Raw genomic sequence first — 18,374 nt, forward strand, 5'->3', positions numbered from 1 at the left:
GTGACACTAGTTTTGGGAATACTTATTCCTTCATCAGGTCTATCAATTCGATAAACTAGATGTCAACTTGTACATTGATGCATAGGATTTTTTGGAAAATAAATAAAAGTAACGTAACTACTAATTAGTAGTACTTTAAGTAATTGGACCAAATTAAAAAAATGTTTTTTATTTTTATTTTATAATTTAGATAGTTACATTTTCCATGAAGAAAAGGAATCAAGATTTTTCGGGGAAAATATTTATCAACAAATTAGAATTAGATGTGAGCAAGCCCAAAAGAGTTATAAATATATGAATAACAAAAAAATTTCTACCCCACTTAACCAAGAAGTTCAGGACCGCAAGTATCTGGCTTCCAAGGTATTACCGGCAATTGATCGATTGTAAGATTCCTAGTGAAGCTACCCAATGAAATGCCATCTTGTACAAATTCAGTCGTATTCAGATTTTGGAACTGCATCATCATTCCAAACTCAGCTCCATTCCTGGTGGAAAATACTTGCGTAATTTCAGAGTCCCAGACGATTTCAAAAAGGTCCGAATTATTGGAAATCTGATTCAACCAGCCGTGACCCCACACACCATATTTCAAGTAGGGTTGTAAAGCTCCACTTGGATTTCTCTCAAGACTGATTTCTAAGTCGCCTATTAATTGAAAGCATAAACATCTGAACGGTTTTGTAAATTGAGTACAATATAAGTCTGTATGCAGATACCTGACAATCCGCTTCCATATTTGCCAACAATATCATTAGGATCAACCATTATGCTCGAACTGTATCTCATAGCTGGTTTGATATGGACAGTTTTTGATGGGTTCTGAATGTTTTTGGTTTCACCATGTGCTGCAGAAATACAAATAAAATACTTAGTTTGTGGTAATGTCACAGAAATAGCGTCAACATTTCGACACTAAGTGTTCATTTACCCACCTAAAACAGTGACAATTTACGATATCTAAACCAGATTAATTTTTTTCCATAGAAAACATACTTACAAGTTCCCTGAATGATATCATAAATTCTCGTGTGTAAGCGACTCCTGGTAAATTCGGTTAATTTTCCCGGTCCACTAGCAGCAGTAAAAATTCCAAAATTTAATCCAGGGGTCATTGTGATCAGGCTGTCGTATGGAGGTAAAAATCCACCGTGGGTGACCGTTGCAAAACCTAGAATTAAATTGTATGTATATTATTAGATTTTATGATTTTGTATGAATGCTTATGCATGCATATATTTCAAGAAATTAATTAAATAAATTGCCGTTAAATAATCCTAGATGTAATCCCAACCCGGAGGCATATCTGTTCTCTATGTCATTGGCGTCATAAATGGCGTCAGCAAACATTAAGTTTGAAGGCTTGTAGAGCCAATCCATGCCTTCCTAAAATAGTCGTATAATATTTATGAGAAGTTAAATATAATTTTATTAAATAAATAAACTAATTATTCGTGTAAAATTTTTAATACCGCTGGGACAAGCTCAACTCCATCAAGTGTTCCACGATTTAGATGAAATTGCATGTACCTCGCCATATCCCTTGCGGAACTTAGCAAACCACCAGCTCCAATTCCAATTTTGACAACTCTGAAATCAGGATAAGTGGTTCAAATGTACCATAAGCACCATTGGATGCCTTGTTTCGGTCTTACTTGAGGAGTTCTGGATTAAATCGACGCAGAAATCCATCACTTTTGTAATATGGCACTGATCGATCGGGCATAGAGTTATGGTCATCCGTGTCCTTAATCCAGGTGGTGTCAGTCATACCCAATTGATTTAAAAAGTTGGATAGCTATATGTATATATTGAAAATAAATTATATAGTAACGCCCTTGCGAATGTATATGCCCTGCCCAGCAGTGCCCAGCACCCACCATCTCTTCAACTGTTGAGTTTGACATGTCTGCAATGATATCGGCGGCCATGTGGATTATACCGTTGTACACGTAATTTGTTCGGAACCCACATTGTTCTGGGGCATACCTTTGGCGACTATATGAATGCAGATAATAACTTGTATTTGTGTACTAAAAGATAACCTAAAAGAGAAACTAAAAGATATATGCATATGAGATTTGGTGAGGAACTTACAATAAGAAATCTTTGCTGCCATTATATGGGTTAGTAATTCCTCCCAATACTTCTGGTGCCATGCACGTCCGGTGGGATAAAATATCACGGAATGTTATACTCTCAGATCGGAACCTAGTAATTATAGCATTACACAGCATTATTACAAGAAGTGCCAATAGATATGATGGATAATGTATCCTAGTTTTTCCATTGCTCAAATTGTACCTATCTCCAACGGTAAAATTATAATTCGGTGCCAGTTGACGGATTGGTGTGTCCAGTGCTCGTTCACCATAACTGGGAAATAATTTGTTCAGTGTTGATACAACAATAGAAGCAGTAAAGCTCTAAAATTTACAAGAGACAAGAAAAGGAAATATATAAGTGGGAAATTTTTGTAATATATTTTTTTATATATGTAGGTTGCAAACGAAATGTAGCAAAAGGGTGAAACCCAATGGGATATCTGGCTGTTATGTACGCTTAACGTCTAAACTGTAAAAACTAGACTTTCGATACTTTCTATCTTTGAACTCGCTACACCTTCACAGGGTCATCGTACGTTGAAATTATGGTGACTTTTGAAATTCTCGTATAGAACAATTGTAAGTTAACAAAAATCAGCATTTTTGAAACGCTATTCGGCAAATTAAAATTTGGAGAAAGTTGTCGTGAATACGGACGGATGAACAGACAGACAGAGCATTCCCATAACAGGGTTTCACCATTTAGCAATACAGTATTCTCACCTTGGAAATTGACCCTAATGCAAAAATTGTTTGATTGTTTGCTTCAATTTGACTTTCCAAATTTAGAAAACCGTAACCTCTCGTATACCAAATTTCTCCGTTATTTTTAACAATTGACAATCCTAAAGCTGGAATATTCTCGACCGTAAGAGCTTCTTGAATTAAATTATCCACTTGTACTTGCAAATCAGGAGGGATTAGTTGAATTTCTCCTGAAGTAACAAGTAATGAGTGCAAAACTTATGGAAATTATGGAATACGCTGCCACGATCATGGGATTTTAATGTATCTTACACCCAATTTGTTATTTTATGTCGCGACTTTATAATTAATCAAAGGACAAATGAATGATATATATATGATTTTCATGAATTATTTAGTTGCCCTACTTAATTAATTAGATTAGTTTTAGATGCTTATAAAAAATATATGCTACTTGTGTCATGGTGTGTAAACCAATTTGTAATGAATTGATCTCTGTTGACACGTGAATAAAGGATTAACAACAACAACAACAACAACAACAACAAACTGGCAGAATTATTGCATAATATGATTTAAATAATAACTGACTATTTCGCGTCATGATCCGTTTTTCAGTTTTAATTTAATATATTTTATATCCTGAGATAAGTAAATATCTATCTTGCAGATAGTTTTATTTAGCTAAAATTTGCAGAAATATTTATGAGGAGTGCATGGATATGTTGAGGCGCACGTTGGTCACGAACTTATCAATAATCACATGAAGAATATTTCTCTGAAAATGTTTTTTATCTCGGTATCAATATACTAACAGATAATAGTACTCCATTCAAATAATGTATAGGCAATAGCCATATCTACATGAATTAGACAAGTACATTTGCAAATGCTTTAGTACATACATGCATACCTACATACACTAAAGTGTAAGAAAATTATGTAACAAGTACTTGGTAGTCACCAGCTAATCAGAAACCATACTAAATTAAATTCTAAATACATATTTAGCAATATCTGACAATGCTAAACTGAATTGATATTGAGTGAACGAATAACAAATATTAATCGATATTAAAAATATCAAGCTAAAAAGTAAGTTTAGGTAATAGGGACCAAATTAAAAATTCACCTCCTCCATATCATGTCACATCCAAAAATCCTAAATCCCTAAATTTTTCTTTAAATGCTAACGGAATACAGAAATTGATTATAAAGGACTTTTGATGGCAAGGGTACAGATAAGCCTCCGATTACAGTTTTAGATAGGAACGAGTATTCTAAGGAAATGCATATTCCGTTTCGCACACTAGATCACCATTTCAAATCTTCGCAGTGAAAGTTGACCAATTGATTGCACATACTTTAAATATGTCCATGCATACTAGTCATGCTTGCTATGCTAATTTTACTTTTTACTGTAACCAATACTTTCTCAGTTATATTTTGAATCTCTGATACTTGATCTGTGAACCGTCCTATCCAAGTCCGATTATAGATATCGCTACAAATATGTACATATTTACTTTTTAAATGTGTTATTTATTTATGGGTTTCTTTGAGTAAAATTCACTTGGTATTTTCGAGTTAGACCATGTAAATGATTCTTCTAAATACACGGGACATCGGTTTTGCAGCACGTGTAACCTTCCTCTAACCTTCAATGCACTCATCTTTCTCTTATGTATCCTGAAAGTCGTGGTGATGAAGTTACACTGAACTCAGACCTGTTTAATGTTTTCGCCTAATAAGCTCATTAAACGGGATCGACTTTCTCCTCTTATTGGAAAGAATCCTGTTGCACTACGTATACACCGAATACATGACTAGCTGATCCAGTGCCAGTCTTGACACACACACAATACATGCGTATACAAACTTACTACGGATCATTGCCAAATTCATCATATACAAAATAGGTCAGTCACTAACGCGACATAAATATAACTAAATGTTCGAAACTGCGATACATGCAACCTCCAAATAAAAGGATACTCAAATTGCTTCAAAAATCAATAAACAATCTTGTCTCATAGAGCAGATGGCTACACTCTGCAAGTTAAGAAATATGTGTTGAGACTCTGTTTTGAAGGATTTTCCTGACTTTGTGAGTACTAACTACGTAACCAGTTGCACACAGTAGGTTCGCAGATGAGCAATTAGCTATATTCACCTACATCTATTATCGGAGTATTGTCGATCACTGCATTCGTGAAAATAATGTGTTGCGGAAATACTTTACGGGCAAAGGCTAAAAATATTGCCATTTTCCAAATTGTAAGCATAAAAACTGAAATTACTTATTGCTCAAATATTATTGCGACAGTATATTTTGTGTATAGTTAAATATTTTGCGTTCCATAAATTTTCAGTTTGGATGCACCCTCGTGCTTCTAATTCTCATGGGATTATTAATTTGGATAAACTCTGAAAATGAAAGGCGAAACAGAGGCAAAATGGATCATCGTATGCACCTTCCTTTTTAGTCAGATTTTACAATGATTGAAACTGGATAATGTTTAAATATTGATTTTATAATTTAGTTACAAAAATCTTGCTGTTTATGATTGGAAGTACCGTCATTGGTCTGATTTTGGCCGTCGTCTTATACATTGGCGTCAAACAGGTATGTCTGTATACTTACATACATATGTACATAACTCACATAAGCTATACATATGGCCTTAAATATTTGAATACGCTTTCCAGGAAAGTATGACTAAATGTGGAATTTGGTTAGTAATGAATTCTATCTTTGTCGCCATATGGATTTGTGCTGCTTTGATGAATGCGATGGCTACTCAAGACTTGTCGAAAGTGGTCTCTGAAATTATACCAATTTCCTTAAACTGCTACTTTCTCCACATTGTGAACTCGTATGTGAAAGAGTTGCGAGTCAGTAAAGAGGAACGGGCCGTACAAGTTGTTTTCAATGCCGTTTAATTCTGTTGAGATTTGATGATCAGCTAAAAGTATTATTTACAAATTAAAATAATTATTACAAAAAAATGTGAACAAAATTATTTATGTAACGTATTATGCATTATGATATACGTAAAGTATTATATTGATGTTGATATTTTCGACAACCTCGATGTAAATAAATTTGGATACAAATGTAACTACTTGTAATAAGAACTTGAGTAGATACCCTATAAAATTAGTACTTGTGTACTTAAATAATTGTGCAAAACTTTCTAAGCGTACAAATGTTTTTTTCTCCTTCAGATATTGAAATGGATTAGTATTTTATTGTGTAAGCAACCTTGAACTACGTAGATGATTCTGGTTAATTTATGTTTGTGCTTCAAAATTTTTTGAATCTTAATATTTCCTCAGTCAAAATTTGACCAAGTCAAATGGACAACTTTCTAGCTGAATTTTCACAATAAAATTGAAATACAAATTTTTTTAAGGTAATTGTAGAATAAATTACATTTGATGAGGATGTATTCATACATGAATTAAGTATGCAGGCATGAATCTTATAAATCTAGCTGATTCACACTGGTCTAGAATTGAAATATTTACTCTTCCAAAATTCCAACGCTGATAATGAGTACTTGTTTCTTACAAATTTTTTTGCAATGTGTGATTCCACAGGTCTACTAAATACAATACAAATAACTTCCACTTTGTCTCGAAACACCAATTTGTTGGTGTCTCGAGACAGACACCAAAAAAACAATTTTTCAACTTTAAAATAGAAATACGCTCTTTTTTCCACAGCAGAATCATTATGAAGGTTTGAGGACCTTCAATCCATGATGGGCATATGGCCTTGACATTTTTTTATATTTGCCGTGGGGGCATTAATTTCGATTTGGAAGCAAATAAGACAAATGAATATGGATATAAATGCAAAAATTGCTCGGGGCATATGTAGGTATTATTAGTACAACTCCAAATCTGCTGCAAATGGTCACGCAATGCGAATAAAGATGGACTGGACGATGTTAATGCGAATTTTATCATTAAATTTAAATTCAATCATCATTAAACCATCCTCGGCAATACAATTCAGTTAAATACATATTTACGTACTTCCACCAGAAATGAAAATACCTATAATGGACGTACATACATACATGGAAATTATAAACTACTGCATACTTATTCGCTCCACGCAATTATTATCACATATACTGCATACTGTATTTTATTAAATTTTCATTATTATGCATGTTCCTTAGTTTGGTACAAGAGTACGTTACGTTCAGTTATCAGTATTTGTTATTTGTTTAATAAGTTTGCTAAGTATGGAAGAAAATATTACGGTATTATTGTCAATTTTAATTTTAGCAGTTTTGTTGTACTCACCGCTACCTACAGTGAAAACGGAGGACATGAATAACGAACTTGAGCCATACAAGAAGACATTAACTAAGGTCAAAGGAGATGAAAGTTAGAGTTCATTTAAAAGTACTTCATTTTAATTGAATTTTGATTTTACAAGGAAATAAACCTATTGATTTTGCAGATTTTACTTGTCATTCTGGAGGATATAATTTTACTGACACTTGTGGAAATGTAAAGTTTTGTAAATGCGATAAGAACGATAGTCAAGGATGCTTATCGACCTCATCGGAGTTGTTTGTATGCGACTATGAATCTAAAAATACCACGGACGAGGGCGCCATTACGAAAGCAAACGAAATTTGTTGTAACCTACACGAAAATTTTCAAAATGCCTCAAAACATGATAACCCTACTTCTACAATTAAATATTCCACTTCACGTCCAACCCCTACATCAACAACACGTGCCCCAAGAGTGACATCAAGTTTGAAACCAACTTTGTCCCCAACTTCCGGATCTTCTCCAATTCCCCACAAAGGCTACTTTTCACTTCTGGTAGCTGCATATTTCTGGCCGACAACTCTCATCCACGGATTAGGAGCAGGCCTCACTGCATTAAATGCTGGCGAAAACGCCGAAAAAGTTGGGATCATTAAAAAGCTTCAGCAAAACAAGGAACTAAAGGCAGGAAATTGTGGCCAAAATATAGTTTCGAACATAGGAAGATGTCCCAGTGGAGAAGATATGACGAGGCAGTGTGCTATACTTGCAGGACTGAAAAGGCCAGATAGCCCAAAGAACGGAAATTGTGTTAAACCGGTTATCAAGGGAACAAAGTACTGGTGCCAAATTTTGGACAAAAACAAACTCGACGTATTTGATGCATGTTGTTCCAAAAAAGGGGGTGGACATGCCGTGTGGACTTGCTCATGGGCAATTGTTACAACTCCTACATAGTGCAGAAACACGGGAAATAATCGAATTGCATGCCTTCTGTATGCACTTGCGTATAATGCCATAAAAATATTTTTATTTAACAACTCTATAATGTAAAAAAAGTTAAAGATCAACATGCAAATACATTGACTCGCGCTTTAGAAATGACAATGAGAAGGTTATTTACTTCCCTACTTGGTAATAAATTTATTAATTTACAATTAAGGATTTTCATTATAATTATTTCAATTCCGTTATAAGTTTCGTCTACTTGGTTTGACTGTAACGATTGAAATGTTGATAACCTTAATAATCCGGAAAGGTCTCGTTTTCGCTTCAAGTTTATTCATTTCAGCATTTTTTTGCAAAGCCTGCATGCCAATTCCGGCACCATCCGTAGTTTGTGTTCGATCTACGCCGTGGGTAAACGGAACAGGTGAATATATGTAAATCTCGAGTAAGTCGTGAATCTCACAATGTGTTAAAAAAATTCTGTAGATTTTCAGTGCTCACAAGGTGGATTTAAGTATCACTACCAAAATGAGTGCAAAGTTGGCGTCATTTGTACTTGCAGTAAAACTTACTGCGTTAGGAATTCTACGTTGTCTTGTCCTCTGACTAAAGTATTTAACAAAAATTACCGAGCATGTTTGGCAGCTGTCGCGAGAAAATTTTGTTGTTAGCAATGATTTATTACTTACATATGTAATTGTGAATAAATTAAACAAGATGTAATTTTCGTAACATTTTTAGTTTAACGGTCTTATCCTTACACACAAGTAAGTATTTACATATAGTGTGTAAATGGTTGATTGGTATTAATTTTCTGTTACAATTAGCTGTTTTTCGACGCAAGCCGGTTTTCTGCACTTTATGTACATGTATCAATCAAGTACGTGCTTTACTCATTTGTCGCCTCATCTTTTTACAGGAGCTGAAGTAGTCGTGGAAATCTTTTTACGCTTTCGACACTTTCTCCGAGGTTTTGACTTGCTTTTAGGCAGCGTTGAATTTATCACTGTGTTCATAGCATTGGTTTTATTAAGCCTAAAATTCTCATCGATGGCATTCAAATCAGTCTCATTTGTTTCTGTGGTGTGATTCATCTTTGATTTGGAAATCTGTTTCGTGCTTAAACTTGCATCAATCTTGGGAACAATACCTTTCCCTTTATATTTTTGTTGCGATGCTACCTTATCTTGTGGCTTGTTTAGTTTACTTTTGCTGGTAGATTTCTTGGAGGATTGAGTCTTTTTTAAACTCTTCTTTGTTTGGTTATTTTTCCGCTCTTTATGTATTTGCTTACTATTTTTCTTGTCAGACGAAATTATTTTGACATTTTTTATTTCAGTTTTTGTTGAATTGTGGCTGCTAGTAAATTTTGATTGTATTACTTCAAGGCTTTCAATATTCATGGAAGTGCGATCAATTTCGTTGCTGGCTGCAAATTCGTCATCCATCGTTGATACTTCATGGTTTACCTGATTTGACAAAAACATTTCTTCCGAGTTGTCCTCGTTGCCTGATTGGCTATGGGAACCAGTAGTTCGGATTAGTTCATTTTGTTCTTGTTCTTGCACACGTCTTGCTATCGAATGGTTCAAGTTAGTTGTAAAATTGAAATTGTGTTTATAAACTGAACTATTTGTGAAGTGTGTTTCAAGCATTTCGTCATTAGCGTCCTGCATTTCAGTTATATCCAATGAATTCATCTGGGGTTTTAGATCATGCGATGATTTTTTGTGGCTTGTTTTTTTACTACCAACATTTTTTTCTATCCAAGTGGAGTCGTTTTTATGAAAATCGCCTCCTAAAATGTCTTCAACGTTTTGATCATCATAGTTTAGTATAAGAGTTTCTTCTAAATTGTGTGCATCATTACGGTTGTGTTTAGACGAGTCAATTTCATTCAAACTTGTAGAAGAATGGACTAAAATGTTGGAATTTATAATTGTTTTGTTCACAACTTTATTATTATTGTCTGAGTTATCCGGTGAGAATGTGTCGCCACCACCTTCCAAGGCGCCGTAGCTGATTACAGTTGATTTAATAACTGTAGTGTTGTTTGTGGAAATTGTCTCGTTTGCGATTGCAGACGTGGCATTTCTGTTGTCCTTAATTTTACTCGTGTTGACAGCGGCAGTTGTTGTATCTGAGATAACTTTGCGTTCCGCATCTTCCGGTACGAATTCATCTCCAGTGCCTTGAAGTCCATCGTGACGGAGTAAAACTGCCGTACTCATGACTGTTGAAGTTGTGTTTCGGCTAACGTTATTGAGAACAATTGTGGTTGAATTGATTTCAGTATTTTTCACAGAATTCTTCACAACATTTTTTCTATTAGAAACTTTATTGCCTTCAGCATCCATAACAAACTCGTCTCCAGTGCCTTGTAACCCATCATAGCTAAGAAGTAAACTTGTCATATTTGTGACAACTTTGTCATCGGATACGACCGCATCTCTTGTACCGTTTAGTTGGATGTGGTTCGTGGGAATCGTTTTGTTCAAAACCTTATTTTGCCCAGAATCTTCAGGGGTGAATTCATCTCGAGTTCCTTGGATTTCGCTGAAGTTCAATTGCATGGTGGCATTGACCTCTGCAGTGCTATGGCCTCCATCATCGATGGTTCCATCAGTTTCCGAAATATTTGACTTAGTTCCCGTTTGATTGAGGTAAACGTATTTATAAGTGATTCTTTTTTTAATTGCAGTTCCATTACTTCCGTTGTTATCTTCTTCAGGAAGAAATGCATCTCCAGTACTTGGCATTCCATCATGGCGAATGAGAAATGTTTTATTGGCGACATCAAATTCATCAATTTCCGAAATATTTGATTTATTTCCAGTTTGATTGAGGTAAACGTACTTATAAGTGATTCTTTTGTGTTATAATATTGTGCCTATGCGTAACAAGAACACAATTTTACTCAAACCTTTCCTCTGGTGTACATGTTGACAAATTGCAGATTGGTACATAAACACTGCTTAATTTTCAAAGGGGGTATTCTTACCATTAACAGCCGGTTTTTCTGTTGTCTTGCCATACCACCATCTGGATACTGCAGAGTATAGGGAACGCCCTTTGGTAAGAGTCGCATTATCGGCAGGGTTTTGAGTCTTTTTCTGGACAACTGGCCTTTCACTTTCGTCATTATTTATTGGCGTTGTTTGGGTCGCTGCGAATTTTGTTAATGAATTTAAATTAACCAGATTGCAATCAGTATGTTTACTAGTGCAATAATTTTATGGAAAACCTTGATGACTAAATAGAGACAATATTAGGATGACCCCGAATTTCTTCATTTCCATATTTTTAGCCCGAGCCAGGGCTTATGTAACCATCATCTGTTTGTCCGTCTTTCTATGCCAGGATAGAGCTAAAACGACTGAACTGACTGACTTCAAATTTTCATCCATGTGTGTATGGGGCGTGAGGTTAACGTTGAAAATGAGCCAAATTGGTTCAGTGGGTGGGTGTTATACAGATACAAGGGGTGGGGTATTATGAAGCAAAACTTAAGATAGGTGTTAGGAAAATTTGGGCAGATTCTGACAAGGAATTTGAAAAATCTTCAACCAGAGGTACCCTACCGTACCATCCATACTGAGAAATCTTCCATTGGAAGTCATATTCGGTGAGAGGATTGTTAATGAATTGTGGCAACTAAGGAATTCTCGAATTAGTAAAAAAATTGCGCTGTATAGACCCCACTCACACTGGTTTTTGAAATTGATTAAAAAAATCGAGTTTTGTATACTGGATATATCAGCAATTTTATGATGCACATTGACGTTACCACTTTTATCAATTTTGGTCAGGAGTCACGGAAATTGTAACAGTCGCTGCTGTCCGAAAGTGATAAGAAAAATGACTGGCTCGGGCTATGACAGTCTGCACTGTAGGTTTTCCATTTGAAGTCAATCACTTCAAGTGATAAACTAACCCAAGTCAGAAAATAATGTCTTCTGGTTTAAAAAACAAACTTGAATGCAGTTTACAACAACGTCACGGATGATTGTCCTTCAAAATTTGAGAATAATGCCTATTATTCGTTTTTAGTCTGAACAATGCTAAATCCGGACTTATTATACCATTGAAGCAGTAAAAAATGCTTCACTTTTTTGATGGTATGCAGTATTACATATGTGCATTGTGTATACATGTTTAATACATATATACATGTATATATTCATAGCACATACATCCATATTTACATAATAGCTTTAGAACACCTTTACGTTGAATAGACATTACATTACATTTATTATATTCTTGCATTGGTTAATATTTCGGCATTTATGGATATATGTACTCGTATGTATGTGTGTGCATATCATACAAGATTTTCAAGAACTGAATTTTTTGAATTGTGTAAAAGTATGACATAACGGATGCTAATGTAAAACCAGTTTTTTTAATAGTTTTTTTTGTTTATTTTATTGAAAAATAAGGTGAAGATATATTGACTTGTAGAAATGGGTCAACGAACAAAACCCCATTTCTGTACGAGGGAGTTTTTCGAACTCTGGCTGGTTTAACCTGTTTTTTATCGGCATTTTCAAGTGTAATTATATCATTTTTAAATGCTCAGGCGCGTTTATTTGTCTGTAACAAAAATTTTGCAGATCGACAAACCCCACGGGTTAGAACTTTCTGCAGTTCTGCTATGCTACCACTGAAGATGAAATTGCCTATAAATTGAGAAACCATTACGGTTAAATGAGACTGTAATTGTGCTTTGAAAATTTGGAAACGGACTGTTTAATCATAAATTATTTTCTCTCAATATACGAGTGCTTGCGATATCCATAATAATTTTCACTTTATTTATAAAATGTGTCGTAACTTAAACTATCTAGAAACAATATTTGCTGTACACTTTTCTGACTAACTAGAAAACCCATTTTACCCTTGACCAAAATACCCAAATTAATACCCCTATAGTTTAATTTCACTCAGGTAATCTTTGTCTGTTTTAATGGCAATTCACTCGGAAATAGGAATGTATCCATTTTTGGAGTTCGGATAGATTTTCTAAGTCTTTGCTGACCAAGGATTGTTTGTAACCAACTCATGTTGGACTGACTTGTACTCATGTCACTGTGGTCGTCACTAGTGTCGTCCCATCCTCCTTTCCTTCGGAAGGGCAGTAGACCAGAAATGACGTTGCCGAGGATACTTCCACCGTCGTTGAATGGGGGGTTGGGATAGAGAGGGCTTGTGGAAATTGATCTTGAGCTTGGATTGTAAGGGAATGTAGGACCAAAAGGATTGTATGGAGGGTAAAACCCGAAAGACGGGGGGAAGCCGTAATTTCCACCTTGGAAGTCTGGAGGAGGGTAGAAAGGATTTGGGGGATAGCTGGGTGGATAATTATTACCAGGCCCTTGAGGTTGGGGTGGACGATAGTAGTCTGATGGTGGGTTTGGGTAAAGCGAAGGATAGCCTGGTGGAAATCCTGATGGAGGCTGATACGGTGGTTGATAAGGTGGGTTGTTTTGAGGAGGGTTCCATCCACTGGTTGGTGGTTGCCATCCGTTGTTGTTTGGTGGTTGTTGAGGTAGCCAGCCGTTGTTTGCCGGCGGTTGCGAAGGTCGCCAGCCATTGTTGTTTGGCGGTTGTTGAGGTAGCCAGCCGTTGTTTGGAGGTCGCCATCCATTGTTGTTTGGTGGTTGTTGGGGTAGCCATCCATTGTTTGGCGGTTGTGGTGGTCGCCATCCATTGTTGTTTGGCGGTTGTTGGGGTAGCCAACCGTTGTTTGGAGGTCGCCAGCCATTAGTTGGGTTTTGCCATCCATTGTTGTTTGGCGGTTGTGGCGGCTGCCATCCGTTGTTGTTTGATGGTTGGGGTGGTCGCCAGCCGTTGTTTGGAGGTTGCCATCCATTTGATGGAGGTTTTGGTTTCGAACCGCAACATGCCGAACCCGTCTAGTAATATTCATACCAACGTATAAGTACCTCAAATATTGGAATTAATGAACACACAATTAGAGGTGATTCATAAATGATATCGCGGAAGAGATGGGAAGAGCATATCGTGACAACTTCATTTGCACCAAATGCTAAATGTTGATAAGAGGTATGAAAAATACTGATCTTTCCCTGGCATCATTTATGGACCACGTCCTATCTGTATATGCAATTCAAATTATTTACCTGTCCAGGTGGTCGGGGTTGCATTTGCATTTGCATTCCAGGAATTTGAGGAGGACCAATATTTGGAAGGGGAGGAAAAGTATCCCACCCTATCGAAGAAGCGGATGGTATTCTTGCAAATTCATTACGAGCTTGTCCAATCTTTGCTGCTAGTTCTTCCCGTGTCATTTCAGAAGGGTCCTCGTCCACGTCTAACGGAACGAAATCATCCATAGCGTCATTACACATGTACATAAGTACGAATTGTATCGCTGCTAACATCAATTAATGAAAACAAAATTACCGTCATAATGTGATTTGCCGTCAACAATTTCATTCAATTCGCGATCCTTTTCTTCTTGACTAGCTTCATCGTCTTCGGAATCCTGACGTTTGGTTAGGACATCACTTTTGGGCACGTCTCCTTCTCCACGGACAATGACCGGATGTGCTAGCCCTATGAAAACTGATGCACACTAAACCAAAACAAAATGTAATTTAGAAACGAAATACTTTTTCAATACAATCCAAACTTTTTACCAAAATGTGTACCCAATGCATGCTTTATTTTGGGTGAGCTGATTGATGATTCACATTGATTCACAAAGTTATACTGACTTGGTCCCAGTTTTGACATTCTGGCAATAATAATGAACCGGTGTGCAGATGAGAACCGGCTTCATCTTTTAATTGAGCCATATTCAAAAACAGGTTAGGATATTGTTGGACCTCCCGTTAAATATGTAAGTATGCACCATCAACCTGACTCTTTTTGTAGTACATAAAACTGCTCTAATTTTCCACAATGGCTACACTTCCTTCTCTAAAGGGTGATTATTGCGTAGAGAGAATAGGTCAAGTCATTCAATGATGTTGGGATGGGACATTTAAAAATTCAAAAACTCAGACTACCAAAATCAAAAACATGTAACTCAACTGGTTACGCAACTTGTATTACGTGGTTAATACCTGAAGTTGCCAATCAGGTATTTTCAAAACTCCGAGCACCTTACTGGAAAATGCGACATTGTAAATGTAAATACTATTTATTTATTACACATATAATTTTATGTCTCGACAATATTATCATACACCGACCCTAGACTAATAAAAATCATTAATAAAGTGCTTTGGAGCATATTTCGTGTATCAATTTCTGGTGGTAACATTTTTATCATGACATTCAAAAAATTATTTTTAACTTAAAATTATTTTAAACTTTTTGATTCATCACAATCGTAATGTGACCATAACCTTGAAACTTGTTATTAGCACTTTATTGCATTTATTGACCTCATACTGAAATATTTAGCTTTTACATAATTTCATTTTATGTAAACAAGGTGCCTAGTTGTACCCGACCCCATACTACATAAATTCAGCTAAATTTATAAGTATTATTTAGTAATCAGTTAATCAGCAACCCAAATTTCACGGTTCCAAGTCCATTGATGAGATTTCCTTCGTGATGAATATTTTTAGCCCAGGCTCGGCATTCCATTTGTATGACAGTGTGACCTATCGAAATATGCGCATCGTAAATAATTTACTCTTCAACCACGTCTAAAGATTGATGCAAAACTTACGGGATATACGAGGAACTTGAAACTGTACCATTACAAATGGGCTTTTATAATTTGGCTGACTCAGAAAAGGGAAATAGTTGGTTGGAATTCCTCTTTCCGGATAGTATGACACGCCGCTATGTGGCAATTTACCAGTAGCAGAATTGGTCGTTGTATTCTCTTCGCCACATGAAATCCAGACCTTATTCAGCACTTGAGTCTCATTGCCTTTATTATTTTTCACCTCGTTAAGGATAAATTGTTTGAGTTCTTGTGGCATTTCCTCTTTTTGCTCTAATTCAGTTTGAAGAAAATCATGGGAAAGAAATTTTCCTTCTTGGAGACCAAACGGTTCCGGAATCCAGCCGTAAATTCTGTTCAATTTTACAAGAACGCACGGAGTATCATTTCCATATCCATATTTGTTTTGCATTGTACAATTTCCAAGATTTTGAAGAGAAACGGCACACACAGTAGAAGCTGAAGTGGTTAATTTGGAACCTGCTGGAGATGAACAATCTACGACCCCTGGTGTTTTAGGTGCGACTTGTGTCTCTACGTAATTAAATATTATTTTTTTTAAAGTAAAGTCCTAAAATTTTACTACTCGTTATTTAATATTTATTGTATTTTGTCATGCCTTTTATTGCTTCATCGAGCTGCTTGGCCATGATTTCAGCGTGGGCGTGATGGTTGACGCGGTATGAGATCAGAATAGAAAGTCCGTCGCCTTGTTCATCATCATCCGCTCCAGTCCTGGGTCGGATAGATAATCCTGGATTTGACCCGATTAAACCTTGCTCCATTATCCACGTGGGGCTGGTGGTACTCATGGTTTTGGTGAAGGCATAATAGTTTAAACCCAAAAATGTGATGAGGGTGGAATAGTAGCAGAAATAATAGATGATCACTTTCACTGAGAGAAAATAACAGTAAAATTAATTCAAAAATGGCTGAATAAATAATTAATAACTTTAATTCAACGATTACATATGAATATTCACAAGAAGATTTTTCGTAAAAAATACTACGATCATAATGTTTTTATCCGGAATTCAGAACTTCAGATTGGTCGATTGCATAAGTAAGTACATGTATGAATGTTCTATTGTATGTATGTACAGATATATATCCAATATCTCCTTGAATTACAATAGGTTTCTATACCCAGGCCAAGGGTGCTAATTTATGAATATGTAATCAGTTTAATAATTAAGTAAGTAACCACAAAAATGCGCAAGATCTTCAAAATTCTTATATTGTACGATAACAAATTACAATACGAATTACAATATGATTAAATTTGTTCATCAAAATATTACCCCATGAAATTGGCGTCCTTCCAAGAAATGTTATCAAACGTGTTGACGATTCCCCCGATGTCGAGCTTTTGCTGTAACCTTTATTTTCTCCCCCATTTTGCTCTTCAAGCTGGATTCCTTTCTTTGCCATTATGCTTGAAAATAAATATAAAAAACAACAGAAAATTGCTTTTTGAATAAGAAGAATCGCCTGAGCTGCTGGAAAAAAGTTTTTGCACTACTGAGAGATAGATGCGAGGTTTAGCTGTTTGCACATTCTTCCTGAATAGGATCAAGTAATTAACATGTTGGTGAAATAGTGCTAATTTTACGTTACAATTATTCGACTCTTTTACTTTTCAGGGTTGCATACTCGTCACTCGTACAATTATATCCCTTATTTAGAACAAACTGGTACTGGAAATCTGGTTATGGTTGAACCATAACCAGATTTGGCAGGGCAAAAATTAGGTTTAAGAACAACCATAATGTAGAAACATACAGAGAACAAGTTTTCACAGGATTTTCTTAACGTTAAATTTTGTACATTAACATCAGAAATTAACCCATGTAACTTATCTATGATTATGAATAACTATTTTTATCCATGGACATATATTTTATATGACTTAGTCATGAACTTATCTTACAGTCAATGGAAAAAGTATTGGCAACCCCCACGCCAGCTAAATAAAATTGGCTGTAGCCTTGGAGTGCATTATACAATTGGCGTGAAAATATGTTCGCATTTAGCAAATATAATGTAGTTTTCGATTATAATCATGTTTTATTGATTAAAATTAGATTAACACAGTTTTTAAATAATTTGTTGGAAAATTTGCAAAATTAACCCGCAAAAAGTATTGGCAACATGTGGCCAAATTAATTACGCGGAACAATATTCTTAATCACCTACCCCATTTCATTACGGTAAGTTAATTAGGTGACAAAATATGACGATAGCTACATTTTAAGTCAGCAGTTGTGTTGTCTGGAACCAAAATGGCGACACCAAACGAGTTATATTTGGCGCGGCGAGAAATATTCATTTATTTTTCGCAAAAAAAACCTGGATATCTAAAAATCAATGGAAAACATACTTTTTCATATTTACTATTGGAAATGTAGCCAAGAAATATAAAATGGCAATTTTAGTTTCTGCTTTTCCATGGTTGCGGAAGAAAAAAGTCACCTTCGCCCAAAGGTAAATGATGAATCAAGCAACAAATTACTTGAAATCGGAAGATTTCAACATCCAAAACCAATTAGAATTTGAGAACCAACTGTGGAGTCAATATTTCATACAATATGGTGATCAATCAAAAA

The 18,374-nt window shown here is 35.6% G+C and overlaps 6 protein-coding genes across 9 annotated transcripts; 2 read left to right on the forward strand and 4 right to left on the reverse strand.

Moving 5' to 3' along the window:
- Positions 1-134: 134 nt before the first annotated feature.
- Positions 135-3,416, reverse strand: LOC118434631. 2 transcript variants are annotated; one of them, XM_035848564.1, is made up of 10 exons: positions 2,829-3,416; positions 2,305-2,426; positions 2,098-2,211; positions 1,881-1,998; positions 1,656-1,798; positions 1,473-1,590; positions 1,266-1,386; positions 1,001-1,171; positions 720-848; positions 135-648 (listed from the first exon to the last, which is right to left on the reverse strand). In XM_035848564.1, the coding sequence occupies exons 3-10, from the start codon at positions 2,157-2,159 to the stop codon at positions 323-325; spliced, it is 1,188 nt and encodes a 395-aa protein (XP_035704457.1). In that variant the 5' UTR covers positions 2,160-2,211; positions 2,305-2,426; positions 2,829-3,416; the 3' UTR covers positions 135-322. The 2 variants fall into 2 exon arrangements, with proteins under 2 accessions (XP_035704457.1, XP_035704458.1); XM_035848565.1 differs by having other exon boundaries at positions 2,305-3,416.
- Positions 3,417-4,662: 1,246 nt separating this feature from the next.
- On the forward strand, positions 4,663-6,225 carry LOC118434632. The gene is made up of 4 exons (XM_035848566.1): positions 4,663-5,087; positions 5,183-5,276; positions 5,354-5,436; positions 5,520-6,225. The coding sequence occupies exons 1-4, from the start codon at positions 5,031-5,033 to the stop codon at positions 5,751-5,753; spliced, it is 468 nt and encodes a 155-aa protein (XP_035704459.1). The 5' UTR covers positions 4,663-5,030; the 3' UTR covers positions 5,754-6,225.
- A 729-nt stretch (positions 6,226-6,954) lies between these two features.
- Positions 6,955-9,325, forward strand: LOC118434226. Of its 2 annotated transcripts, XR_004833846.1 has the most exons (3): positions 6,955-7,214; positions 7,291-8,481; positions 8,544-9,325. XR_004833846.1 is itself a non-coding variant. In XM_035847156.1 (2 exons), the coding sequence occupies exons 1-2, from the start codon at positions 7,070-7,072 to the stop codon at positions 8,064-8,066; spliced, it is 921 nt and encodes a 306-aa protein (XP_035703049.1). In that variant the 5' UTR covers positions 6,955-7,069; the 3' UTR covers positions 8,067-9,325. The 2 variants fall into 2 exon arrangements, 1 of the variants encoding a protein (XP_035703049.1); XM_035847156.1 differs by having other exon boundaries at positions 7,291-9,325.
- Positions 8,963-11,199, reverse strand: LOC118434223 (phosphatidylinositol 3-kinase 3-like). Its single transcript, XM_035847151.1, has 2 exons — positions 11,059-11,199; positions 8,963-10,912 (listed from the first exon to the last, which is right to left on the reverse strand). Exons 1-2 carry the CDS (start codon positions 11,197-11,199, stop codon positions 8,963-8,965), a joined length of 2,091 nt encoding a protein of 696 aa, XP_035703044.1.
- Positions 11,200-12,845: 1,646 nt separating this feature from the next.
- On the reverse strand, positions 12,846-16,301 carry LOC110844492 (basic salivary proline-rich protein 1). 2 transcript variants are annotated; one of them, XM_035848184.1, is made up of 5 exons: positions 15,769-16,301; positions 14,735-15,700; positions 14,487-14,658; positions 14,204-14,394; positions 12,846-13,975 (listed from the first exon to the last, which is right to left on the reverse strand). In XM_035848184.1, exons 2-5 carry the CDS (start codon positions 14,741-14,743, stop codon positions 13,004-13,006), a joined length of 1,344 nt encoding a protein of 447 aa, XP_035704077.1. In that variant the 5' UTR covers positions 14,744-15,700; positions 15,769-16,301; the 3' UTR covers positions 12,846-13,003. The 2 variants fall into 2 exon arrangements, with proteins under 2 accessions (XP_035704077.1, XP_021946399.1); XM_022090707.2 differs by having other exon boundaries at positions 14,723-15,700.
- LOC110844204 (sodium/potassium-transporting ATPase subunit beta-1) lies at positions 15,591-17,199 on the reverse strand. The gene is made up of 4 exons (XM_022090350.2): positions 17,070-17,199; positions 16,388-16,663; positions 15,769-16,302; positions 15,591-15,700 (listed from the first exon to the last, which is right to left on the reverse strand). Exons 1-4 carry the CDS (start codon positions 17,197-17,199, stop codon positions 15,591-15,593), a joined length of 1,050 nt encoding a protein of 349 aa, XP_021946042.1.
- Between the last annotated feature and the right edge of the window lie 1,175 nt (positions 17,200-18,374).

Source organism: Folsomia candida, unplaced genomic scaffold, assembly GCF_002217175.1.
Source record: "Folsomia candida strain VU population unplaced genomic scaffold, ASM221717v1 Fcan01_Sc002, whole genome shotgun sequence".
In the NCBI taxonomy this organism is placed as follows: domain Eukaryota; kingdom Metazoa; phylum Arthropoda; class Collembola; order Entomobryomorpha; family Isotomidae; genus Folsomia; species Folsomia candida.